A 27,878-nucleotide genomic window follows, 5' to 3' on the forward strand; every position below is an offset into this window, starting at 1 on the left:
TTGTACTGTAATTTTAACGACACTGGGCCATACTCTGCAGCAGAAAGGGTTGGAAAAGCCTCATCCTTCTCGGGGAGAATTCCCTCAGTGAAGGACCTGAGCAAGTCAGCTGCAGGATGTCTTCAGAAGCCCCCTCTGCAAGTCCAGGTGTAGACGGTATGCTGGGGGCAGAACTAGAAGCTGGAGGTCATGAGGGCACAGTGGACAATGGCAATGCTCAATGGCATTCCTGCCCAAAGGTAGGTTGGCTTGGGGTGCCACAGATTAGACAGTTCCCTGTTGCAGCAGCCCAGAACTGGGAGGTAATTTAAAGCCACCTTAGACACCTCTTTCCCTGTGCTGTGAGTAGTGTGCTGCCTCTCAGAGGCACCTCACAAACATCCCACCCAAATTCCCTTACACCCATTCACTGATGTGTAAAGGAGTCTAAACTTGTGTAACATACATGCTGTGGATCCCAAAGAAAGGGTAGGAGTGAAATGTAAAGAGCAGCCTACTCTGATGGCAGAACTGGCAGAAGTGACACCAGCTTTGACTCCTTTTTGGCCCTTCAAGACTCACCACTGAATTTGCTCCCCAAATTCATTGGCATTGGAAAGCACAGTACTTTACCAGAATTGTAGATTTGGAGGTAATCAACCTATATATGTGCATTCTCAAAGACTGAGGCTTAGCCTCTCTTTCTGCAGGTGCAATTTGCACACACAAAATCATTTGCAGGTGCAAATCAAAATTACTTGCCCCTCCACCTGCAATCAAGTTGCTATAGGTGCACATATCTCCAGCTCAAAAGCAAGTGCAACAATGCAGGTGCAAATTTTGCAGTTGCAAACTGCACCTGCAAAGTGGAGACTGCTCTTTCATTCAAAAAAAAAAAAAAAAAGGATCTTTTGTATGTGGATATTATGTACACAGAGAAACACATTCACACCTTGTTACAGGTAAAAGTCTGCTCTGGGATACATTCACACAGCTCCCATTGCCATAGGAAAAGTTTATAAGGAGAGATTTACAAATCCCCTTAATAGAACTGTGTTCACGATAAGGGGATATCAGATATCTAGCATATAGGACAGGCAGTGCTCCGAGGAAAGTTTTTGTGGTCTAATAGTTCACATATTTCACTCCTTCATCAAAAAGGCAAGCTAGATTGGGAGATTCGACTCTTTGTAAAACACTGCTAAGAATGTCAATATGGTTACTATCCTATCGGAGAATGTGCAACCTTTTGCATAGAACATGCACAATGGCAAAACCTTATTTGCACAGAAATAAACACCATTTGCTCATGCCTCATGTCCATAGGCAGTACTGAAAAAGTCAGATTCATGAATAGTATCCTGGGGCTAACATAATGTAAGAGTATTACCAAGCATTATCACAGCAGCAAGTTTCCATTGCAATAAGCCACAGAGTCAGCTGTCAGAGATGGAAAACACCTCTGAGTATTGAGCCCGTTGCTCTGCAAATCCATAATATAGTCCCCCAGCTATCAATATTAAACTGATACAGTACGCTGCAATCTTACACTCAAAACAGGACTGAAACCTCAGCAACATTTTAAATGAATATGTTTACAATGCAAATAGAAGACTTTTGTATTCTCTTGTACAAGTGTATTAAACAACTAATAGTAATATAATGAATTGTAACACTGATAAGGTAGCACTACCTACTTGCTCCCTGAAATAAAATCCAAGTGCCTTTATAAATGCAGTTCAAGAAAGCCTGATTACAAGACAGAAAAGACAGAGAGAGATTGAGCAAGGAATAGAGCTTCTGCAGCACAGTGTGCTGTGACGGGTACTTCAGATGTTCATATTGCATTGTTATGGTACACTAAGGGCCTGAGTCTCCACTCCATTACACCAGTTTTATGCTGGTGTAACTCCATTGATTTTAATGGAGTTCCATTGGCATAAAAACAGTGTAATGGAATGGAGAATCAAGCCCTATAACTTAATAGTCTCAAAAGAGAATGATCCATTACTTTGTTGGGGACACAATTTAGTTTTGTTGTTGTTGAAAACATCTCTCTCTTTTTTTTTTTTTTTTTACTTCTGCTATGGACTTTAAAAGAAAATATACAATCATACAGTAATAAAACTGACAGTACACAGTGATTGGACTAGTGATTGGACTGAATCCCATTTTTGTCATCAGGAGAACACACAGACCCTGAGTTAGTGTCCAGACTCACCCCTTTCCTTAAGGTTTGGCTCTGTTGAGACCTCATGAACAATACCATAACAAACTCCAGCTCTTCCATGAGCTTTTCCAGGGCCATCTCTGTCCTAGCTGCCTCTCTCTAGACAGCCACTCCCACCTTCCTCATATCCTGCGTGGAGTTAAGACTTGCTAACAGGTATAGTTAACCTTCTTAGGGGTTAGTTTTATTAGTAACTCAAATCTCATCCTAGGCTTCCTCCTTGAGCTTGGTTGTCCCTACGTTTTCCCTCCCTTGTCCTCATGCTCCTGTTGCCTCTCCTTTGAAAGCCACTCCACCTCTGTTGTAAGCCAGGTGGAGTTAATAAGCCACACCTCTCAAATAAATCAGCTGGATTTTACCAGCTTTGTGCAGAGCTCCATGGGTCCCATGAATAGGCCTGCCGAATCTTGCTACAAGCACAGGTATAATGTCTTGCTTTTGCAAGTACAGGAGTATATTCTCAAATTGATGTTCAGACTTTAGCTGCTCATCTCCCATTATTGCTAAAGAATTACACAACAAGGATACTCACTACCAGAAAAATTGTGCTAAAATACAGTGTGTGATACAGTCCATCATACCTGAACATATTGAATCATATTTGTTCACTTTGCCAGCCAAACATCAAGGTGCTCCCACACTTAAGCAGGCACAAATCCCATTAGCTAGTTTTTCATTGCACTTACCCATGACAGCAATGCAACAAAATACATACCATCAAATATGCAAGTATGCATGCGAAAAATGATACAGAATTGCATCCATATGATGTACAGAGACTAACAGATGAATTGTGGGGGAGTTAAAAAGAAATCATTGAATCAAGGGGTAGTGATGTTATTAAGGTGACAGTAGAGACCTCTTATTTTTATGATGTGTCCAGTAACCAAAGATGGAATGCCTACAATATAATGCACTGTGGGTCAACTATGGTTTTCTACATATTAATAAGTGCTTCTGATGACATTTCACTCAATCAGAATATTGCCATGTGAGCATTTTGAGTTAGACCTTTTTATGTTAATCAAATTGAAAATGTAATGACCCTCTAGAAAAAAAGAAAGGTCAAGAGCAGGAGTCAATCGTTAATATATGATAAAGAAGCCCTATATTGTTATTTATTTTATATTTTTCAAATAAAAACATTTTAAAAATAGAAAAATTGCAGAACACATTCCCCCCACCCCAAAAAAAAAAAAAAAAAAGCAACAGTCTTCAAGCAACTGAGCAATCCAAATGCCTGAATGGTATTGGGTCCTCTGTGATAGAAATAATGTGTGGATTTGAAATAACTTTCACTATAACAAGACTGAATTTTACAGATCATCACAGAATTAAATATGTTAGTCACTTTGAGTCATTGAAATTACAATTCCCATTATGTTCATGTCACTGATACATAGGAATTATTTTTAATTAAAAACTAATTGTTTTGATGATACACTGCTGGACTATGAACTTTGACGATTTCATTTCAAACATGGCCAACAGGGTGCTACCAGCTTAAAAGTGCACAGGACTACAGAGCCCAGTTCGGGAAAGAAATGGATTTGTTCAAGAAAGAAAGAGATTTCCACACAGGACCAGAACTAAAGAACACCAGAATTCAAATCAGGGTTCTGACAAAACTCCCTTTGGGGTCTTGGGTAAGTCACTTTATTGCTCTGCCTTATCATCTTCATCCCCAAAATGAAAATCTACCTCAGAGGGATGTCATTTGTAAAGTCGAGTGAAGTTGAAAAGTATTAATTATTATAATTCATTTGTTTTCAAATACTTGGAATGTTTGTTTTTAAACATTTAAACTATGCTCTAAGAGATACTGAAAAACAAAACAAGAGTTTCTAATGTTTTATATCTTTTTCCCTTCATGGGCAGGAGATCCAAGATGATAGTCACTAAAGTGCTTGTATGGAATTTAGTGAGGTCTACCAAGACTCATCAATTTCCCACACTTTTAACTGATGATAATGTAGAAAGCAATTATTACAATCAACATCCCTTTGGTTAAACAGGCACTGCGAAATATTTTAGACCCAAAACACATCCTATTTTAAAACCATCATCATCTGGCTGGAAATTTTAAGCCCAACAAATAATGGCAGGTGTAATCAGGTAGTCAGATAGTTAATGATTGAAGTATGCAGGAACATTTCAAAAATTGCACCTTCAATTATTTGTCTCAGGAAGTTGTGGGTGAAAGATGAAGATCAGCATAGTTTATAAGTCTAGCCTGAATCTCTTTTGCTCAAAAATTAATCTAAGGCTTTGTCTTCAGCCTTTTTGTTCAGGCAATGCTGTGACAGCCATCCAGCTAGCAGAAGGAACTCAGATTAAGTAACAATCTTATTACACAAGCCATGCTGGCATTCTCAATAATTATTTTAACTAAAATGAAGGCAATAATGGGGAAAAAACAGTGTTTGCCAAATGGAGATGGAAACTATTAGGAAAAGAAACTTCTTGTTTGAGTTGATATTACACACAACAGAGAATAAAAACAAAAATGAAAAATATGGAATGTACTTGCCAGTGCACATTGACAGAGCATATACAATGATTATTGGATGAATTTGCTTCTGAATGAGTTTCACTGCAGGAATCGAAACTGGAAAGAGAGCCCTGCAAATAATTTAAAAAAGGAATTGAAAAGCATATGTTACTTACCCATTCTGTATAGCAGCTGTTGGATCATAGGTCAAAGCCATGCCAGCCTGCACATAGTTAGGGGGAAAAAACAGATTTTTACTCTAGCTGTAGACAAAATGGCATTAAACAGTCTTTTAGAATTCCATTTAACATGCATTCAATTTTGAGGTACATGGACTTAGGTTCACAAAGCAAGCTAAAATTTCTCACAGTAGCTTGGAAATCCTGGTTACCTTCCTTGACAGGGATTTCCCCAGCCTATTGGTTGGGCTAGTATTTTTGCTATCCTCTCCCTACACCATTCTAGGCCAAACTGTACTCTTAATTACACCAGTATAAATCAATAACTCCACTGTGATCAATGGACATACTCCACATTTATACTGGTATAACTGAGGGCCAAGTTCTGCTACCGCCCAGTGAGGCAGGTAGTTCATAAATAGATTCAGACTGGGTATGAAAGAGTTAAGCTTAGGAACAGCTACATTTTCTTTCAAAGATCACACCTTCTATGACCAGATCACTCTATGATTTCTCTGTACAGTCAGCAGCAGTTGTAGTTTGTTGTCTGGGACAAGTAACATTGAATCTCTGCAGTCAAGCAGAAAAGCACAATCAAAAAAAATGTGCGGATTACTTTATAAAATATTTTAGGGAATGGCTGTCTAAAGAATCTGTTAAAGTGCTACACACTGCCTTTCCGCTATCAGTCACTGGGACAAAGCCAGACGGTAATTACTACAGGATCAGATGGTGACCTGTGTGGAATGAGCTGGCAATGTCAAAGCAGCTTCTAGTTAACAACTGTCCATATCACCATTAGCAAACGTGTCAGAAAAGCCAGGGATGGACTAGAGATGGAGAATGAACTACCCCCGTCACTCCTCCAGGTGGTATTTTTGTTCAGGGTTGAGGCAGACTGGCAGGACAGTTTGGGAAGCACAAGCTCCTCACTGTGTCATGCCACCACTTAAATCTCCAGAGCTGACAACCCACCGCCTCTCATGACTGCTACATTCACTGGGATTTTTTTCTTTAAACAGAGGAAATTTATTTTTAAAAAGTGTGCGTGTTTTTAAAGTCCTGCCACGAGATGTGAGGATCTGACATGGAAGAGGGAGGAGGTAGATGCTCCTCAGGCTTAGCTGCCCAGCAGACCTTCTTTACAAGGATTCCAGGGTATGGAAGATCTCTATGGAAAAGTGGGGATAAGCTTTTTCTGTAATAACTGTACTGCAGGTTCCACATTGCTGAGAGGGCAAAAGGCATTGCCAGGTCTTATCTATCTAAATATGTACAAGTAACAAGCACTGTTACTAACTGAACGCCTGCCCCATCCCCGATGGCTCTCCACAGGGATCAGGAAAGGGGGATGATGCACAGGCTTAATGAGCCTGAGCCTGGTCCTGCTTCTGTAGAGACAGGGGATGATCCATGCAGGACTGTGGTGACAACAGGGCACAGAATGTTTGATTGGAGACTGTTTTCTGAAAGGGTGAGTTAACACAGCAGCAGCACCTCGGTCTACAATGTGACCGACTGTGTTTTCAGAAACAAAAAAGCATTTATTTTAAAAGAAAAACTTTGAATTCAGAGCATCATACTGTTCCGCTAACATGGCACTGCGCAATCTGGAACGGGTTTTTCTTCACTCAGGGTTATAATCAGTCCCTGACGTTGGGGCAAGTTTTGGTTTTGTCTTGTTAGTTGAAAACGTCGCTGTTTCAATGAGATATATACAACGTTATGTGGAAGCTGTCCCAGGAGACTAAGCCCATGAATATGTGGCTAATATTTTTAAATAAGTGTGATGTTTATTTTTTTTCACTTGAGTCATAGCAAAAAATGGCGGAAGAACAGTTCTGCAAACTTAATTTTAAAAAAAACCCATAGTTCGGTTGAGTCCTAAAACTGAAAAATTCAGCATAAAAATGGAAATAGCCTAGAAAATTGTGAGCATCTGAAATAGCAGCAACTATTAACAACCTTAACTCTAAGTACTACTACCAGCAAAAACTGTGTGTGTGTGTGTGTGTGTGTGTGTGTGTGCGCGCGCGTGCATGTCCATCTGTCTGTCTGGAATATAAAATAATCATTATTTGGAATCCCTAAATATGTAAACCTTAACAAAATATATGATGGTAGAGACATAACAGATGTTTCGTCATATGTTCAGCATGATCCGCTTAACTCACTCATTGCTTCTCCATTCCTTTACACCATTCCATTCCTTTCTGCTTTCTCTGTGAATGGTATTGTTTAGAATAGTCACATTACCCGGTTCTGGAAAGTTTTTCCCAGGACACTGCCAATAACATTTGTATACCAAATATATTTTGCCTCTGATACATTTTAGAAACTTTTTTTACAGTTATAAAATTTGTTATTGGTGCTACTTTTTAATATCCCACTACTAGTAAAGACAACTTAATTAGCATGTACAAGCCCTGGAGGGACAGAAAAAATAGTTCTAACACATTTTTAACCCTCTAAAAATAACTTAAGAGGTTTTCTATAAATCATGGTGTTTTAAAACTTTAATATTCCGTGCCACCCCTGCTCAAGCCTGCGAACAAATGCTATAAACCCTTGGAAAGGAGGGATCCCAAAGGGTAAGGCAGGGGTTGTTAGATTTAATGGTCATGACATATACCACCTTAAAACTGTTTTTGGATCAGAAATTGTACCTCCAACACCCTGGATCAATGCAATTTGGAGATAAAATTCCAGTATGGGTGAAAAAAGGAGGAAATATAAAAATGAATAAATATAAAGAAAAACCTGTTTGCCAGCTTCTCGGAAGTTAGCGATGTTAAAAACAGTTTCAGTAGCGATTGACTGGCAAACAGAGTTCACCTGAGGCTGGCAAAAGTACATTTATTATATAGTTACAGGTATTTTCCCCATAGATATTTAAACACATTTTTATGGGTCAGATCTTCAGTGGGTGCAAACTGGCATAACTTTATGGATCAGTCGATCTATCTATCTACCCACCCATCCACCCGCCCCACCACACACACACATACTCTCCCTTGCATATATGTTACCAACACATTCCTAGCTTTGATGTGTACTACAGATAAGGATTACTGTGAACATTATCTGCTTCAAAAGCAAAAACATAAAATGCCACATTATGATACCCTTACTCCAGACTGAATAGTACAGGGCATACTTGTGCAGGAAGGGGGATCAACATATGACCCAAACATTTTAATGGTGAAAACTATACATTTTACTATTACACTTGCCATTAAGTGAAAGCTTAATATTAGAGAGACAGACTAGAAAAATACATGTTGCAGTGATATATTTTGCCTAGTAGTACACCTAACACAGTATCTCTAACATTCCGCACCTCTGAACAGTTTCAAAGAGCTGACATTTCAAACAGCTGCAAAATAGAAAATTGTTTACTTCTTTCCCAGCAAATTGTGTAATTCTTCCCTACAAAATTGCACTGGCCTGAGGCTCCAGAGAGCCAATATTCATCCTGCACCATTGACAGGTTTACAGTCTGAAGTTTCATGACTCATCAGGGCTAGAAACTGATGAGTAACTATAGCCTATGTGAAAACCATCCATTGTTTTCTCCATAATACAATAACCAGAATATTGAAAACACCAGATAAATTATATGAGGGATAGCATCAGACTTCCATCCAGTGACGATGCACATTGCTGGAAGGATGTTCTTGAGAACAAAGAGATGAAGGCCACATAATTCATGCCTCAATGTTTTCCAGTTCCTCAGCTGTTTCAAGTGAATACTGTCTTCCAAATTTTTTCATCCATCACTATTACTTATGTTGCAGTGAGGGGACAGTGTCTCCTTCATTCTATTAGTAGTGGTACTAATGATGAAATACTAGCTGAAACTCCAAACAGTTATTTATCAGGTAGTTTTTTGGTTACTGAATATTTGGACCACAGATTTTCAACACCAGATAGGCCTGATGGTAGGACCATACTTTGCTGTTTACTAATCTTTTTGGTGACTGGGTACTTTTGGGTACCCCAGAATTTCAATATCTAACCAGTTCAAAAATTAAATTAAAATCAAAGGGTAGCATTGGCAATTATTATAAACAAACAACTTCCTAGGTGACTAGAGAATAAGTAGGCTTAGGATATCACAAACTCACAGAAGTGAAAGCAGATTCACTGATGGGGAAATGATTTTTTATTTAGTCTCTTTAAATCTCTGTTTGTTTGTTTTCCTTAACAACTTTTGAATTCAAATGCCTCATGAACAGTTGGAAGAAAAGCCATTATGTTAAAGATTCAACATCCCCTCCTCTGCCCTTCAGGGCTAACCCATATTGCTGGCTCTTCCAGTGAAGACCTCCATTGAAACAGAGAAGACAAGACTTGACATTTAGAAGGAAAAAAACAACAACAAAAACAATCTAAGAATTCACTATGTCTAGGAATGTTGCAGATGACTAGTCTATTAGGGTGGCCAGGCATCCAGTTTTCGACTTGAATGCCCGGTCAAAAAGGGACCCTAGCAGCTCCGGTCAGCACTGCTGACCGGGCTGTTAAATGTCCGGTCGGCAGCGCAGCGGGGCTAAAGCAGGCTCCCTGCCTGCCCTGGCTCTGCGCAGCTCCCCAGAAGCAGCCGGCATGTCCAACCCCTAAGCGCAGAGGCGATCTGGGAAGCTCCGCATGCTGCCCCCACCCCCAGCACCAGCTCCGCAGCTCCCATTGTCTGGGAACCACAGCCAAAGGGAGCTGCGGGGGTGGTGCTTTCTGGGTGTGGGCAGCATGCAGAGCCCCTTGGTCCCTCCGCCTAGGGGCCGGACATACTGGCTGCTTCCAGGAGCAGCATGGAGCCAGGGAACCTACCATAGCCCAGCTGCGCCGCAGACCGGGAGCTGTCTGAGGTAAGTGCCGCCTGGCCATAGCCCACACCCCAAAGCCCCTGCCCCACTTTGGAACCCCCTCCTGCACCCTAACTCCCTTCCAGACTCCGCATCCCCACCCATACCCGAACCTCTTGCCCCAGGTCGGAACCCCCTTCTGCACCCAAACTCCCTCCCGGAGCCTGCACCCCACACTCCCTCCCACACACCAACCCCCTGCCTCAGCCTTGAGCCCTATCATGGAGCCCGCACTCCGTCCCACATCCAAACTCCCTCCCGGAGCCCACAGCCCACACTCCCTCCCACAAATCATTTTTTAAATCTTCAGTTCATTTTTACTTTTTTTGTGTGGTTGATAACTAGCTATTCCCTAAATAAATATTCGCTCTACTACATATATAGCTGTCAAAGGATCATTTGAAAAGTTTAGATCAGTGACTATTAAAGGCACAAGGAAAACCAGCTCTATGAAAACTAACTAGTTTTGATCCATGGACATTAATCATGAAAAAAATACACTCTAATTTTCACTAACTTCACTCTCATTTTAACTACAATGAATTGTGAAGCTTCAAAGGCATTCAAGGAAATAGATATTTGCAATTTTGCAAGCTTTCAAAAGAATGATATTTTCAATATTTTGATAATATAGTTTTCTAATTACTGACCCCAGAAGATGAAGAGATTCTAATGAAACTACTCACTCTGCATCTTTCGTCAAACTTAAAATCCTTCCTTGAAAAACACACAGGAAATAATAGAAAATTTGGCATGTCCCTCGAGGGCAAGGGTTGGTTTAGAAAGGAAGAAACTTGAAAACCCTCATTCAACATTTTTCTTTGCTTAATTCCACTGGCAAAAAAATTGTGCTCAGCTTTTTTTCTCTTTGTTATGATTTAAACATAAATGAGTAAGTTTCCCTCATTAAAAAGACCCTCATTTGCATTGTGTATGTAAATTGTAATTTGTGAATCACACGAAGAAATGATTATGTTGTGGAATGATTAGTCAAAAAACCACACATCTCAAAACCTGTGAAATAAGCCAGGTTTATTTTTTCTCTGTAGACTGTTTCTGAACTTTAACAGCAAGGGCTATATTCTGAACAATATTTTCCTTACACAAACACAAATAAAGACCAATGCATGGTAAGGTCTAGCCATTAAATTCTGTGAAACATCCTACATTTGTAGATTTCAAGGCCAGAAGGGACCATTGTGATCATCCAGTCTGTATAACTCCCCCCAAATAATTCCCAGAACATAATTTTTTAGGGAAACATCCAATCTTAATTTAAAAATGTTCAGTGATGGAGAATCCACCACAACCCTTGGTGAACTGTTTAGTGGTTAATTACTGTCACAGTTAAAAATGTACACCTTATTTCCAGTCTTATTTGTCTAGCTTCAGCTTCCAGTCATTGAATCATGTTGTGCCTTTCTCTGCTAGACTGAAGAACCCATTATTAAATGTTTGTTCTCCATGGAGATACTTACAGACTGTAATCAGGTCACACCTTAACATCCTCCTTGTTCAGATATGTAGACTGAGCTCCTTGAGTCTGTGACTATAAGGCATGTTTTCTAATCCTTCAGTCATTCTTATGGTTCTTCTCCAAACCCTCTCCAATTAATCAACATACTTTTTGAGTGGTGGGCACCAGAACTGAACCCAGTATTCCAGCAGTATTCGCACCAGTTCCAAATACATCGCTACCTCGATATAACGTGACCCGATATAACACGAATTCGGATATAACGCGGTAAAGCAGTGCTCTGGGGAGAGGGGGGGGGGCTGCGCACTCTGGTGGATCAAAGCAAGTTCAAAATAACGCGGTTTCACCTGTAACGCGGTAAGATTTTTTGGCTCCCAAGGACAGCCTTCTATCGAGGTAGAGGTGTATAGAGGCACTCCTACTAGAGATTCCCCTGTTTATGCATCCCAGGATCGTGCTAGCTTTTTTTGGCCACAGTATCATACTGGGTTCTCATTTTCAGCCGATTATCCACCATGACCCCAAATGTTTGGGCAACAGTTTCTATAAAAAGCTATACCCTCATATTGTTACCTCCGAGACTGAATTTTCAGTTACAAACTGCCTCCCTCTACTATATAGATCTATCTCTGCATGTGCAAATCTATGGTGACATCTACATCTATCTATATCTACACACACACACACACACACACACACACACCAGAGGCTACTGGTTTGAGTGTGTGTGTGTATCTATGTCTATCTATATAAATATATATTTTATAGATACCCAGATGCCCTGTGCCTCACCAGATCTGGATCCTTCACTCTCCACCCCACCATCTCTCCTATTGGCGTGGATCCACTGGGTTCTCCAGAGGGCAGCTGCTCTACGGCAGTGGTTCTCAACCAGAGGTACACATACCCCTGGAGGTAATTAGAGGTCTTCCAGGGGGGTACATTAACTCATCTAGATATTTGCCAATTTTTCAACAGGCTGCATAAAAAAGCACTAGTGAAACCAGTACAAACTAAAATTGTAAACAGACAATGACTTGTGTATACTGCTCTATGTACTATACAATGAAATGTAAGTACAATATTTATATTCCAATTGATTTATTTTATAATGATATGGTAAAAATGTCAGCATTTTTTCAGTAATCGTGTGCTGTGACACTTGTATTTTTATGTCTGATTTTGTAAGCAAGTAGTTTTTAAGTGAGGTGACACTTGGGGTATGCAAGATAAATCAAAACCCCTGAAGGGGGCACAGTAGTCTGCAAAGGTTGAGAGCCACTGTTTTAGGAATCCCACTCCTTAAAGTGGGCGTCTGCTCTGGAGAATTAGGGCTGTGGAAAAATAATACCTCCCGGGGTTGTATTCATTTCTGTGGGAAATCTCTGAGAAGACAGTGCGCTGATAATGCCTCCTTCTTCCAGAACCTCCTTTTCCATTCAGCACCCTGTCCCCCACTTTCTTCACGGGAAGGATGTGATCTGCATCCACGGGGGCCTGGTTGGGCCCCTTTTTAATACAGTTTAGTAAACTAACATTTCTGCTACTACAATTGTCATACTTTTCTTAAAGTGTTTCCATATCTGCTCCTGATATCTGGCGTGCCTCAAAGCACAAAGATTCTTCTTGCCTTGAGCACAAATACTCTAACTGAAAACTCTTTTAAGAAGGAAAAGGGGGGGGGGAACCAACAATCCAAATGAGATTTGTTTAAAATACTGTTTTAATAAAATAAGCTTACTTGGCAGGAAACTTAACTTGGCAGCATTCCTTCCTTTGATTATTTAAAGCAGCTCTCTGAAAAGTTTCACCTTATTAGAAATACTCCTGAATTCGGAAAAGAAATGGTTTTAAAAAATAAAGCTAAAGTGTAGATGTGACAACTTTGAAATATACAGCAGTATACAAAAGAAACAGGACATTTCCCAGTGATGCATGCTGGGAGACACTCATTTAAATACACATGTGCTCCTGTGCAGGTTTAAGTATTGTGAAGAAATGGTTGGCGTATGTCAGAGGTGAAAATATCTTATTTTAAAGTCAAATCAGCAAAAGAGGAAAAGTAGTAACTGGTGAACTTCAAAGGGTTCAGAAGTTCAGTGGAGAACCTTAGCCAAACAATCTGAAACTCTATTGGGCCTTCAAAACAAGACTGGAAATCTAACTAGAAAGCTAAATAGCTTGTCTTGTGGTATTTGGTCACTTTCTTTTGCTTTTAGCCAGCATCAGGAAATGCTGAGATTAGCAAAAATGAACAATAAGGGCCATAACATACCTCTCAGATACTCACAGATCTGTACAATACAGTGCAGTTGTCTCAGCAAAAAGGGGCAAACCTCATGGACCGCATGCAGGTCTAGAAACATGCATGGAGATAGCTGGGTGGGATTTGGAACCCCAGCTTGCAAAGAATCTGCCTAGGCGTTAATACAGCGATAGACTACGGAAATATCTGCACTATGGAACCTGCCCTTCATGGCAAGTGGGGAACGCTTTTAGAGGCTGTCATGAGTAGGTGAGTTCCCAGAAGTAGAGATCCAATGAAACCAAGCTGTAGAGAGCACAGGAGGACTGGCGGCCTCAGATTCAGCGAAGAGGCAGATAAGTGAATTGATCTGTGTCTCAGGATGCTGCCTGAGATCCAAGGGAAATTTTTTAAAAATTGCAGGACTTTGCGGCTAGACCTCTTACTTTTTTTGCATGGGGCAAGCTCTGCCCCAGTGAAAGAATTTGGAAGAAACCCCATGAGGGTAGAACCTCGTGGAGTTTTCCTACCCCTATGAGAGACTCCCATGGCTTTTTCTACAGAAAGGAAACCTGAAGCTCGAATTTCTAGACTAAGCAAACTTTTGGTTTGAATTTTGAATAAAGTTTCAGATCAGTTCCTATTTTATTCAAATTGAGCCATTTATTTTTAATCAATTTTAACTGTTTTTATAGACCTGAATCCAATGACAGTGAAATCATATGTGCTGAGATTTTCAAAAGCACTTATATGCATTAGGAACTCAACTCCCCGTGACATTAAATGGGATTTGGGCACCCAACTCATTTAGGCATTTTTGAAAATGCCACCTGTAATGCCTGACTCTTGTGTTCCTGTGGAAGATTTAAAACACTACTATGTAGATTTTAACTCATTAAGTCAGAGATATATTTTCCCCCTGCCTTCTGTTGCTATGTATTCCTTGTCCTCTCCCTAGAGGTACAATTCCTCTTTGTTAATTTAAGCTCTTACTGAAATAATGCATACAAAATAGTTCTAATGCCTAACATACATGCACTCTAAAACATAAGAAATGCCTTTGGCATATGGGCTGCATGTGTGTGTAGTACTGTGTGTCTGGACAGGTCTGGAAATTATCTCCCAAAGATGAGAATTTTTTATATAACAATTGTCTAAATGTAAAATGCATCATTCCTACAAACACACTTAGGGTTATGGAGCACAGCTAAGTGCTACCTGTCCCCTGCAAAGCCCAAAAAGAAATCTATGTCTGAGTTATAAATGTGCCCGGCACAGACCTACTCATCATTTCTAAATTCCTGCTAATGGTAGAGAGAGGAGGGTCTGATACCAGGATCAGCAACTTTGACTGTCTTCTGATATTGACTTTACAACACGGGGGGAAATCTCAGTCTCCCAAATGACCTATGTAAATTTTTCTTTCTAAATTGCAGTATAGCACTGAGTAGAACTGTAATGAATGGAAGATCAAAACAAAAAGACAGTTCAAAGAAACTCTTCAGTACAGCTGTGATTTATAATAAATAAATAAATAAATAAATACATGTTTATTTCATTTCTTGAGAATTTCCCACAAATACATAATCTTGGCTAAAAGCAAAACATCACTTTGTTAATCTACTGGCTGTTCACAAAAGGCAGTATAACCACAGATAACAGGAACAGCTATCAGTGTAAAGAAAAACAAGCAATGAAAGAATTATCATTGGAAATTCAAATAATTTGCTACATACGTCTGGCCAAATTCAGATTTGATGGAGGTATATGGAACTCCCTGACTTCACTGGAGACATTTCTGCTCAATAAACTCTGATTTTAATGATATTAACCTAATGGATGATAAGTTTGTAAGAAAAATGATAAATACATATTTAAATCCCCATAAAATCTCCCAGACACATTTAAGTGATCTGTCCATCATGATTAGAAATCCATTGAAATAAAAGCAAATGTTACACAGCCATAATTAATGTTTCTTCTCTCTCTCGCCCTCCTTTTAGTGCCGTACTACCAGGGATGTTTTCAAACCAGAGGGCCTGATTCCCTTCTCATGAATCAGATGATTCCCTGCTCATGAATCAGATGCAACTATACCACAATCAGTGAAGTTTTGCTGGTGCAGAATTGGTGTGAACCAGATGAGAATCAGGCCAGAATCTCACCAAGAATATTTCAAATCTTTTTGGATTTCACTGTACATGCTTAAACTTCATCTGTAAAACTAGGCCCTAATAACCTCAGTCCTCACATTTGTTAGTCATTATCATATCTCAGTCAAATAATTCAACATGATGAATCTTTTCAATTGCTACAAACTTAGGTGGGAGCTAGGAGATTAGAAAGTACTAAGTGAAGGTCTTCTATTCTTCATTGCTTTTAACTTTACTTTTTGAGAAAACATGCTAATAATAAGAACTAAACCAAAAGTATTCTGAAGAAATTCAGTAGGGCTCTGTAGAAATTACTCTAAAACCTAGAGGGCCAGCTGCATGCAAACTCAATAGAGTACAAATTAAAGCTCTCCTTTGAGCTCCCTTGATTCTGATGCTTCTGTCTTCCCTGCCCTGCACTGGACTAGAGAAGCTCTAACTTTATGGTGCAATGCAATGGCCACAAGGGGCTGAAAATGCAGCTGGGATCAGTGTGCCATAGTGGTGTTGTCCTGAATTACCTCCCCTTTTTCCATAAAGGAAAGCTACAGATCTGAGAATAGAATGGACAGAGAGACAGGGCTGGCTCCAGGCACCAGCGTAGCAAGCAGGTGCCTGGGGCGGCCAACGAAGAAGGGTGCGGCATGTCAGCCCGTTCGGCAGCAATTCGGCGGCGGGGCCGTCACTCCCTCTCAGAGCGAAGGACCTGCTGCCGAATTGCCGCCGTAGAATGAAGCGGCAGTAGAGCTGCTGCTGCTTGTGGTCGCGCCTTTTTAAAAATTTTTGTTTTTGCTACTTGGGGTGGCAAAAACGCTAGAGTCGGCCCTGCAGAGAGATGATAATGCAGTGATTTGTTCTTCTTAACTAAATCCCCTCCATTTTTCCCCCCTACATCAAAGTATTGCGCACAGCTGCCTGTTTCTACTTTGCATACTCAAACTTGAGGCCTTTGACAAAAGTGCTGGTGTCATTTCTCTGGAGTCTGTTCTCCTAAACAATAACCCTCATCTGAATTCAGTATTAATGATGATCCAACCTCAGAGGTATCAGAGATGCAGTTCACATAAGCACCAAGCATTCAAACATGTATTTGAATTATTGCCAAATATATTTTGGTCTGGAAATCAAATCTCACAAGATGTGGCCAGGTTGGAAATATCAAGGGAGTATCGCTGAGATGGTATTTCAGTATTTTTGTTCTTTAGTGGAACCAAGAAAAGCAGAGGTTCAGGAAAGGTTTTAATATCCCATCCCTAATCAAAAGTAGGACACCTGTTCTCTGGATAATTATTCCTTATTATTCCCTGTCCCTTTTGCTTAAAAAATGATAGTTGTAATAAATATTATTACAAAAGGTATTCAATGTGAGGCTCACAGCATGTAAAACAATTGACCAATGTGTCTTGCTTGCAGGCACAGTATAAAGAGCTAGAAAAATTCCATTACATTTCGAACAATAACATTAACTGCACAAAAGGATTTTGCCTAGCAACTGTGAAAAATATATGAACACGTCAAAGATATAAAATAAATGGCTGACTTCCACTAAAAGATTAAATGCATTATTGTCTCAATTACTTCGGCTAGCAGCCCCTAAAAAGATAGTAAAGTGTTACCAAAGGTCATTAACATCTGCCGAGGATATTTCTATCTGGAAATATTCCTGCCTTCATTTCTTTATTGTCTTTCCAAGTTTGTTTTGCATCTGTGTACAGGTAACCTAATGGCATCTTTTGAGTGACCCTAGCTTTGTATTGTAGAATAGTAGTAAGAACTGCTGTCTTTGGATACTTTTTGAAGCTAACAATTATTAACATATTAAGCAAATCCTATTTGTAAGTCATGAGTGTAACATTGTTCTTAACTTGCCCCATTGTGTCTAACTATTCCAGCACATATGGGATGTATCATACACTGTGCTGAAGTAGGCATAATGGTGGCATGTCAATTTTCATTTTACTTTCTCTTGATGTTTATTGATTGGAACTCAAAGAAGTGTAGAACAGTTGACATGATAGGTTGGAATGGCGTCTATTGCATAAATATGAATAGAGGTTGTTTAAAATACAAATTGTTGGCCTAATAGAAATAGTGCCTACCACATAAACCAGTTTTTAGAGACTTTTATGGGATGGTCAAAACCTTCTTGGGCACTCCTTATTCTGTAGATTCTTAACACGATAAACCATTACGTCTCCAAAGGAGACTTCTCAGTTTTTTGGATCAGTGGCATAACAGACCATAATGACCCCTTTGAGGCTCTTTCAGTCTGCCATGTCAATGTGGTTGCCAGGCTGGTGCTCTAAACCTGCAAGCTAAAAATACTTTTAGGAATTTTTGTTGGATCAGTGTACAGTAGCCGCCTTGTTAAAGTGAGCAACTCGTTGATTGCTTTCAAGATGCCTTAGGAGCTCACTTATGGTGCTTCATGGACTAATGGTCTGAACTTCATGGACTAGTGGTCTGCAAAGAATCAGCTCACCAAATCAAGCTGGAGTCTAGTTAGAACACAACAACATGTCTGAAACCACTAACCACCTTTGGAAGTTACAAATGGCCAAATTCACACACACACTCTCTCTCTCGTAAATTTAAAATGTAAATCACTAAAAAAGCTTGAACTCATGTATGCCACATTTCAGCAGGGAGTAAAACTTTTTAACATCCCAATGATAAACTCCAGGAAGGGTGGGGAGGTCTTTAGGTATGGAAATACTACAGGAACTTCACTCTAGCAGCTATACCAATACCCAAGATTGCACTACAATCAGATTTTCTTCACTGATTCAAATGGCTTAATCTCATAACAACATTCAAGAGGAATAAACAAACACTTGAAGGGTCAAACAAATGCCATTCTTATTTGGAACACCAATGGAGTTGCTTTGGGTACATGTGCATGGAAAAGGAGTTCCAGTTTGTTGAACATTTACAGCAATGAAGTAAAGCAACTGTTAAATTATCATATCCCCATACCAGTTTCCATTATGGGTAACTTCCTTGTCTGTCAACTGAACAAAGAGCCAAAACTCAGACCTGCTGTGAATGAGTGGGACCTTCTTTCATTAGATATGAATTGGGTGCAAGTGTATTTTTCAGTTTGTATAAGCAATACATCCTCCATGCCTGACCGTAAAAAAAAAGCACCATGAAGACTGGTAATAGGCTTTGCCACTGGGTGTTATTTTACAACTATATATTGTAACATAAGAAGTTGACATTGCATTGCTAAATTTAGCTGTACACGCTCCCATTTGCATGACTGCTACACTGCAGAACTATCCACTGTTGGTGGTGCATCTGTAAATATCTACTGAGTTCAAGTCTGGGAACAGACAGAGAACTCACTGTCTGGTAATGCTGAGGTCAATCACACCTCTTCATTCTGTAACTTTACACTTGACACATAACATAAAAGTCTTGCTCCCTCTCTCTCTCTTTGAAGCCATTTTGTTTTGCATGGAACATGATTTTATCAAGGCCCTGAAAGCAAGACCCATAGGTTCTCCTCCCAAATGGCTGAATAATGATTGCTGAGTGCCACTCACCTCTCCGTCTCTTGGCCACGGCCTTCCGTTCTGTGTGTATTTGCTTTGATTCTGTCGCTTCTTTTGCCCTCCGTCAGCAAATTTGCACAGCAAAGGCTCAGTGGGGGCTGCAAAGACAAGAAACCCAGTCTATATTAGCAACCCCCCAAAGAAAGTGATTATACTAGCAACAGTAATGCTTTGTAATACTGGTCTTTTGAAGTAAAATCTTGCCTTCTGCAGATATATTTTGCGTCTTTTAGCCTTGGCTCCACTGGCAGCTGTTCTTACTAACTAAGCTTAAAAAAAAATACTGGCAGACTTTAAAAGACTATAACAAATATTGTTGAAAAAATAATCAGCCTACACAGAATGTTAAGTCAATGCTATAGTGGAATAGTAGAGTCAGGCATTTATTTCTGTTATGTTAGACACGTATTCATGACCAGCATTTGTGTGAGGATAATCATGGCTTTATTAAAGCAGCTCTCTGCTTCTATTATAGAAACTTTGCAAGAATCTTTTTTGGGAATAAGTGTTCTCATGATTTCTGTGTTTTTCAGCCCCCAGGGCTTAAAAATCTGCATAAATAAAATAAATACAATAAAATAAAAGAAGACTTTTGCCAAACACAGTCCAATTACCTTTGTTTTCCTATAACTCCTTCCAGTTTAAGAGAGGTGGCAGCTGATGTGCCTCTTTACCTCCCCGACTGAGATCTGTTCTCTGAGACTACAATAGTCATCAAGGCTAGTGTGCTGCTGAACTATGAATGCTCAAAAAGCTACAGACCAGAAAATGGAACTCATAATAGTGAAGAAATTAACACAAACAACATAGGTACAACCGGAAGGGAACTTTGTGTCTTGATACCTTCTCCCAACTATCTAGCTTTAGAAATAGGCTTTTAAATGTTATTCAGACAATGCTACAAATTCGGGTTGCCAACTTTCGAATCACACAAACCAAACACCCCTCTTCCCCGCCCCTTCCCTGAGGCCGTGCCCCCTGCTCGCTACATCCCCCCTCCCTCTGTTGCTTGCTTTCCCCCCAACCCTTACCCACTTTCACTGGGCTGGGGCAGGGGGTTGGGATCAGGGAGGGGGGTGAGGGCTCCAGCTGTGGGTGTGGGCTCTGGGGTAGGGCCAGGGATGAGGGGTTTGGGGTGCAGGAGGTGGCTCAGGGCTGGGGCAGGGGGTTGGTGTGTGTGTGGGGGCTGCGGTCTCTGGGAGGGAGTTTGGGTGCAGTAGGGGACTCTGGGCTGGGGCAGGGGCTGGGGGTGAAGGCTGTGGCTGGGAGTGTGGAGTAGGCTCTGGAGTGGGGCTGGGGATGAGGGGTTTGGGGTGCGGGAGAGGGCTCTGGGCTGGGGCAGGGAGTTGAGGTGTGGGGTGGTATGGGCTCTGGTTTGGGGGTGAAGGCTCTGGGCTGGGGCCGGAGATGCATTTTCTATCTGAAATTTAGCCCTTCTCTTTCCCCAATCCACAAGGGGGACCAAACGCTAATCATTTTAGCACTACAACTGTTAGACTGCTTCTCCCCTCTCACTCTGCCCAGAAATGATCATCCATGCAAACTGATACATGCATCAATATTTGTACCAAACCTCAAAGGGTTTGATTCTAATAAGCCTCAAAACAATGCTTCTCATGCGAATCTTGTTGGAACTGTCTGAATCTCTTGGGTCTGCAGATTTGGAACGGAAAACTGATGAGAAGTGAGCTTCTTGCAATACTTCCAAATTTCCTGAGCCTGGTAGGGTGGAAACTCCACAAGAATAGACATTCTTACAGTATTATAACACCTCCACTTATGACTGCCACCTGAAAGTGCAGAGATACCAAAAAAAGGGTGGGGGGTGGGAAGATTAACCAATTTTTTTTAGTTAAAAAGGTGTTATTTATTTTAAGTTTCCTGGAAGTTTTTATAATATTTGAACAGTTCATCCATGCTTAGTAACAGGTAGATCAAAATGGCTCACAGATATAAATCTCAGGTTTAAATTGTCCTCATTTGAAAACTGTAACAAAGCAACAGAACAAACAGAGGCGCCAACATTAGAACCACACTGTTTCAGTGGGATGGGATCCCTTTGGCGACATCTGAAGCTTGAATTGCTTTGTTTTCTTTCAAGTGCCCATTTTACCAGGGCAGTAATTTCCAGGATCACTTGAAAATTGAACTGCAGGAAACAATCTTAGTATTGGCAGGAAGATGGACTAGATGACCTCAGAAGCCTTTTCACACCTCTGACTCCTATTATTGTATCAGGTTTTAGTACAGGCAATGCTCAGCCAGGCATTTTAAATTTAAAATAATGAAAGTTTAAAAGTCTCAAGGTGGCTGTGGGGATTCTCTCTGCAGATGGCTAGCTTCCAAGAGCCTGATTACCCCTCACTTACACCAATTTTACACTGATCTATCTCCAACGATTTCAGTGCAGTCCCTCATAATTTACTCTGGTGTAACTGAGAGGAGAATGCTAAGATAGCACTGGAGAAAAATTTACTGGAGTCACTCCTGAAGCTTCAAAAGCTTTTTATTTTAAGATATATATATATATATATATATATATATATATATATATATATATATATATATATATATATATGTATATCAGTCAGTAGAAAAAGCATGACATAGCAAATTCATGCGTTGCGTACATACATATACTATAACTACCAGCTAACTATATGCAGGTGGCATCGGCACACGCGCGTTTAGGTAGTACATTACGACGTGGTATAGAAAGGTGGGAGATGATATGGTTTATTACATCTCCTTTTCTGTATACTAGTAAACCACAAATGGGAGGCTGTTGCAATTTCTGGCTTTCCAGATATCCATCCATACCATTTTACAGCCTCGTAGTTGTTAATATGGACCTGTCTAAAGCTAAGAAGAGAGTGGCACAAATCACTGAGTGATATTTCAAAACAACTCTGTTCTTGTCTAGAAAAAGAAACACACTGACTTGACTATAGGGACCCCGGGACATGAACATGATACCCTTCACAGCTAGATTTCTGTTTGGGAAAGTCCACTCCTCTTTAGCAAATTAGAAGGAATTATGACAAACAGATCAACTCTCACAAATGCAATTTAAGCATTAATGCAGCGTATGGACTGAAAGCCTGGTTTTGGCAGGAAGGGAGAGCCACATTATTTTAATACAACACCTTACACCCAGCGGGACACCAAAACCCTTTACCAAACTATATTGGCATATACTCTACTATAGTATTTATTTAGCCACAGCCGGGGCAAGATGTTGCAGCCAACACGAAGATATAAAGACACAAATACAACGGGCTTGATTCTGTCAAGCCAGAGGGGTGGAATGTCAGGGAGCTAGTTCTCCGATTCTTAGGGCCAACCCTGACCCCTGTGAAAAGTACAGTTGCTTCCTGAATGGGCCCTACACCAGTGAAACAGAGGCATAATGTAGCTAAACTCTGACCATACCACGACCCCACACCCTAACATGACTCTTACACTACGGTGCAGGGATAGGAGATACAGGGACTGGAGCTAATACATCTGTGCCAGCAGAGTTCCCCTCTGAAAGGTGAATTCTCTGTTGGCCAGTTTCTGGTCCCTTTGTACCTCCCAGAATGACAAAGTGGGGCCAGATGAAATGATAGAATCTAGCCTTAAATATCCAGGATTTGTCTGATTGTTTTTAAGAAGGGAAGGAAAGGGAGGCCTCAACCCACGGGATTTTAAAAAATAGACTTGACAAATCCTACGTAGTGTACAACAGAGAATATTTCTGTATGGGAGCCGGATTTGTTGGCCTACAATAATAATTTTCCTCTCTCTCTTATGTCTATTATTCTATGATATTGGAGACAAATCTCTCCAGCTGAAATAATGGGAGTTTTTTTTTTCCAAGTTAGGCAATAACTATCCAAATGAGAATTGGACGAAGATAGTGGGTATCATGCACCCATTCTTACACAACATGCCATGAAGAGATTTTAACAGTCACAAGTGGTTAAGGGTTTACATCTCACCAAAGGAGCATCTCCAGCAGCATAGCGTAGCCATGGTACCCTGCTGGGACTAATGTATAGAGACAAGTACCAACTATGTAATTATACCACAGTTTCCTGCAGCACCTTGGAGGGCTCCCATCCAAGAACTGACCAGGCCCAACCCTGTGTAAACTTCAGAAATCTAAGAAGAACTCAGCATCTGAAATGTTCTGAGTTATTCAGGGCAGGAAACCAGATGATGTGACTATACCAAAAGCTAGCTAACTACTAGCCAGTAGAGGGACTGCTGTTAAAGCAGCATGACAAATGGAAAAGATTGGTAAGGCAAACAGGCAATATTTTGGAGCGTCTATGAAAGGCTCCATTATTCATGTTAGATCCTGGCTGAAAGAGGAAAACAGCCACCCACACTGAGTAGGCATCACCATGATCAATGAAAGGGGAATGTTCAGCCAACTCTACTTCTTATGTTACATAGCTCAACTCAACCAGGGGAAAGTGTGCAAGTCCTGAGCACATGCATTTCCAAGTAATGCTGCACACTGATCTGGCAACTCTTGAGCATATGTCCTCCAAACAATGCACAGATGTCTGTGTTTCGACAAACTTAGATATATTTTCTTACTTGAACAGGGAAGCACTGCCAAGGAGAGAGACAGAGAGTCATTTCATTGCAATCAGAGACATGGAATTCAAGAAAGATTCTGAACAACAAAAAAGTAGCATGAGGAAGCTAGATCCACATTTCTCAATCAAGTGCTATTCTGTGCCATTTTAGGGACAAAAGGTTGATACAGGTCAGTGTTTCTTCTTATCCTGGAATTTATCATAATCTACATAGATTACATGCTGGCTCTGCTGGTGGAGGTGACCCATTGCCATATAATAATCTGCATTAAAATTGCTCAGAAAAGGTGCTGCAGATATTTTAGTAAAGAAAGGTTTTCTGCTTTTTGCTGGAAAATAGTTTCATCAAAAAAATTCCAAACAGCCGACAGCCACGGAGTAATTTCTACAAGGGACAGTGTAATCAATAATGTAAATATTCAGTGTAATGACACTGCATTATCTCACATCACCCCGGCACAAAAGCCATGAAATGTGGCTCATATCACAGGGCTCTGGCTGCCCATAATAAACTTAACAAAATTATAGATAATACTCATTTTGACGCATTTGGGAAGGAATCTGGGTATTTCAGAGGTCTTTATGAGTGCTTCCGAGAGAGTGATATCCACAGGTTCATATTAGTCTTCATTTATTACAACATGCTGATAAAGGTAAAGTATTAAAAAAAGAGTGTCTTATGAAGTTCAGTTGGTGGTGTGGAATATACAGTACAGCAGGGATGTGCCAGCAGCACTGTGACTAGGCTTACATTTCAACTTTGCAGTTTGATAGGGCTTAACCACAGTTTTATTTACGTATAGGAGTAACTGGGTGAAATTCTATGGCTTGTGTTATGCAAGTCTGACTAGATAATCTAATACTTTACATCTGTACAGGAGATATTAGATGTAAATTTTAAGGCCAAAAGAAAGTGCAGGGTAAGAACAATGATAGTTGTGCATTTTTAAGAGAAATTTGGTTAATGGTGAAATTTGGGGAGATGACTATAAAAGAATTAAGAGTTTAGAAAAAAAACAGCAATTTGGGAAAAGTTGGGTATGGAGTCTCATCGGTTTTTCCAAAACCCTTTTGCATGCAAGCACACAGATACAAATCTCAGAGACATGTCATAGTTGCCAGGCATGTGCTGAATCTGATTTTAAAATGTTCAAGGGTTACGGCCAAAAAGAGGTTTTGCTCCATAAAAGCTAGCGCTGCCAACAGCTGCAGGACAAATCCCCGGGTCTCATGCTGAGCCCTGCTCTGCGGTTCCAGAGGAGCTTTCCGGCAGCGGACGATGGCCGTGCTCATGCGGAGTGAACAGACCTGCTCTGGTGCAGCCACGCAAGGAAAGGAGAGACTTCTTGCTTGTCCCTCTGCTGTTGCAAGCCAACGAATGTCTCTCTCAGAGTCTGGCACTCCAGGGGAAGAAAAATGATTGTATATAGGCAGGGAGGGACCAAAAATGGGACCAATGTCATTGTATTGTGGAGGAGGGAAAGCCACACTGTGGAGGACTAGGCTGTATGGAAAGGGCAGGTGTTGGACGGGTAGTCCTCGAGTGGGAGAATCCCATTTATTTGGATCTCCTGGACACAGACCCTGGAGAATGAGATCAGCAGTCCCATAAGGTAGATACCAGACAATCTTGCTGCACGTAAGTGAGGCTGAAGGAAAGGGAGTGCCTTTCTCCCACAGCAGCAGCAATGCATCAGGAAGCACAACAGCTGTGCTGTCAGAAAAGACCAGGATACTCATCAATGTTTCTGTCAGCTTCATAAGCACAATGCCGCTGCCACAGTCCTGAGCCACTGAGAGATGCCCATCTCCCTACTGCATTCAGCCCTATTGCATGCTTTGAGAGGTAGGGTCTCCAGCCTTTCCAGGATCAGAGCCATAGTCAAAAAATTGCTATTTTAATGCAAATTTTCTTAAGAAATAAATGCATAAAAATAGGAACCACAGGAACAAAAATATCTGCTATTACACCATATCAGCAGAGCTATTTCGAAGTAAAATGCTTTTCAAAGGGTTCCATGAGACCTCACTGTTGCTTTAAAGATAACAGAAAAGGAAAAAAAAATCTCATTCAGGTACTGTGGTTATCAGTTAAAAAAAGTAACTGTTTAGAAACCATTCAAAGCATACCAACAATACGTGAAAAGTATCAAAGGTAGAAGGAATTGTACTAGATCTGAGAAATGATTTGTATTTCAAATGCCTCATGTGGGTGGAGTGTGGGAATCTTTTAAAAATATTTCTGCTGTTGTTTTTGTTTGCTGCTGCTGGACATTTCTGAATTCCCTGATTGTACTTTTACCTTTTCCTTATTGTTGGGTCTGAATAATGTGGCTTGAAAATATATTTTAGCACCCCCTTCTGTGCTCTTGCCAATCTTTCTAAACTTTAACATAAAATAAAACATAGCATGAATATTTTATAAGTGTTCATATTTTGAACTGATAAACAGAGCAACTTATTGTATGGCTTGCTTGCTTTCCTTTTTCGTTTGTTTGTATTTAAGGGTATTTTTGATCTCTTCAAAGCCTACGGGAGATGTGGCATTTCGCAGTGCATCTGGAATGATTTTTTAATGATGCTCACCTTTTAGAAAAGTCAGGAGTCTGGTGCTCAATAGACCAAGTTAGTCTATTAAAACAATATAAGCTCTTCGGGACAGGGGATGCATCTTTGCTGGCTTCTTACACAGCAGTAGCTGTAATGGCATGTGCTGAATCTGATTTTAAAATGTTCAAGGGTTACGGCCAAAAAGAGGTTTTGCTCCATCACCCTTTCCAAGGGATAAGCTCTAAACTTAGGAAATGCTTACAAGGGGCCTGATCCAAAATCAAGTCAATGGGAGTCTTTCCATTAACTTTAGTGGCCGTGATTCAGGCTTTCAATCCTGGGAAAGAAGCAGAACGAGCATCAACATCAGGGATATTAGAGGCTGGTTGGAGAAAAGGTTGTGGTTGCTGTTGTTGTTCAGTGGTAAAATCCTGACCCCATTTAAGTAGATGGCAAAATTCCCATTGGCTTCACAGTCCAGGAGCAAGGATTTCACCAAAGGAGTTCCGGGGAGGGGAGAACAGAGGTTGTATTTTTATTTTCTTCAACCCAGTTCATTCATCCCACCCCAGTCCATTACTGAAAGGGGCTCTGTGCATTACTGTTACAGTTCTGGCAAGATAGCAATGTTTCATACTTAGTGGCTTTAGAGAGACTGATTGTACAGACAGACAGCATTAACAAGCCATAGGGCTAGTTAGTTATGTCTCCCCACAGCAATGGATAATACGCAAAACAGGACAGAATCGCTAGCTGGGAAGTAGCTGTGATAATCCCCACCAAATCTTGTAGTCCATTGGAAACATTTTACGTCAGGGGGACAAAGTCAATTAAGCTGAAGAATCTAAAAGTTCTAATTGGTTATTAATACAGAGGCTCCTTATTATGCATTCACCCGAGCTTAGATGAATTCTTATAAAGAGCATCACTAGGCTGCAAACGAGGCTGGTAATGCTGAGAAGAGCCTTGGTATATGCAAAAATCTACATCTATTCATGAACGTGTATTTTGCAAATGAATGAGAAGGGCAAAAGCTTCTCATTTCCATCTAGCGAATCCCATCTTGCCATTTCAGGAGCTCTGAAACTTTTTTTGTTTGAGGGGATGTGAGAAAAGATTGTCTTATCTTCTTCCCATTCACAATCATGTTACATCTATATGGCAACGACAGCAAGTTCTTAGACAGAAAAGTAAAACTAGGAATGTATCTATGTATTTTTAATTGTTTTCAGTTCATGTTTGAGAAGAGGGTACTTTTGTTCTTCATTTAATCTACTCCCATCAGTTCAGTTTCCCTCAGCTAGAAATAAGGAAGACAGTCAGCTCTGTACACATTACTAGCAAGTTCTCTCTGGACCATCACGGACTATTTCAACCCTTCCTGCCCCCAGTTCTGCTGTTGTATCACAAAACAACAAGAAACGAGCCATTGATAAACCAAGGAACTCCCAATACTGCACAATCAATGATTTCTTTTGAAGACTATTTCACAAAAAGTAGAGCTAATTTATTTTTCATCCTTGGACAATCTTATTCCATATTGAAAAGCAGCAGTAAAAG

At 40.4% G+C, this 27,878-nt stretch overlaps 1 protein-coding gene across 6 annotated transcripts in view; it reads right to left on the reverse strand.

Annotated features, from left to right (window-relative positions):
- RBMS3 (RNA binding motif single stranded interacting protein 3) overlaps nucleotides 1-27,878 on the reverse strand; it is a 908,048-nt gene that overhangs the window by 78,905 nt on the left and 801,265 nt on the right. For all 6 annotated transcript variants that reach the window (XM_054019902.1, XM_054019901.1, XM_054019900.1 and 3 more), the window contains 2 exons: nucleotides 19,168-19,274; nucleotides 4,877-4,923 (listed from right to left, as the gene is read on the reverse strand). In XM_054019902.1, coding sequence (XP_053875877.1) covers nucleotides 4,877-4,923; nucleotides 19,168-19,274 — 154 coding nt within the window. The remainder of the gene's footprint in view (nucleotides 1-4,876; nucleotides 4,924-19,167; nucleotides 19,275-27,878) is intronic.

This window comes from Malaclemys terrapin, chromosome 2 (genome assembly GCF_027887155.1).
Source record: "Malaclemys terrapin pileata isolate rMalTer1 chromosome 2, rMalTer1.hap1, whole genome shotgun sequence".
Taxonomy (NCBI): domain Eukaryota; kingdom Metazoa; phylum Chordata; order Testudines; family Emydidae; genus Malaclemys; species Malaclemys terrapin.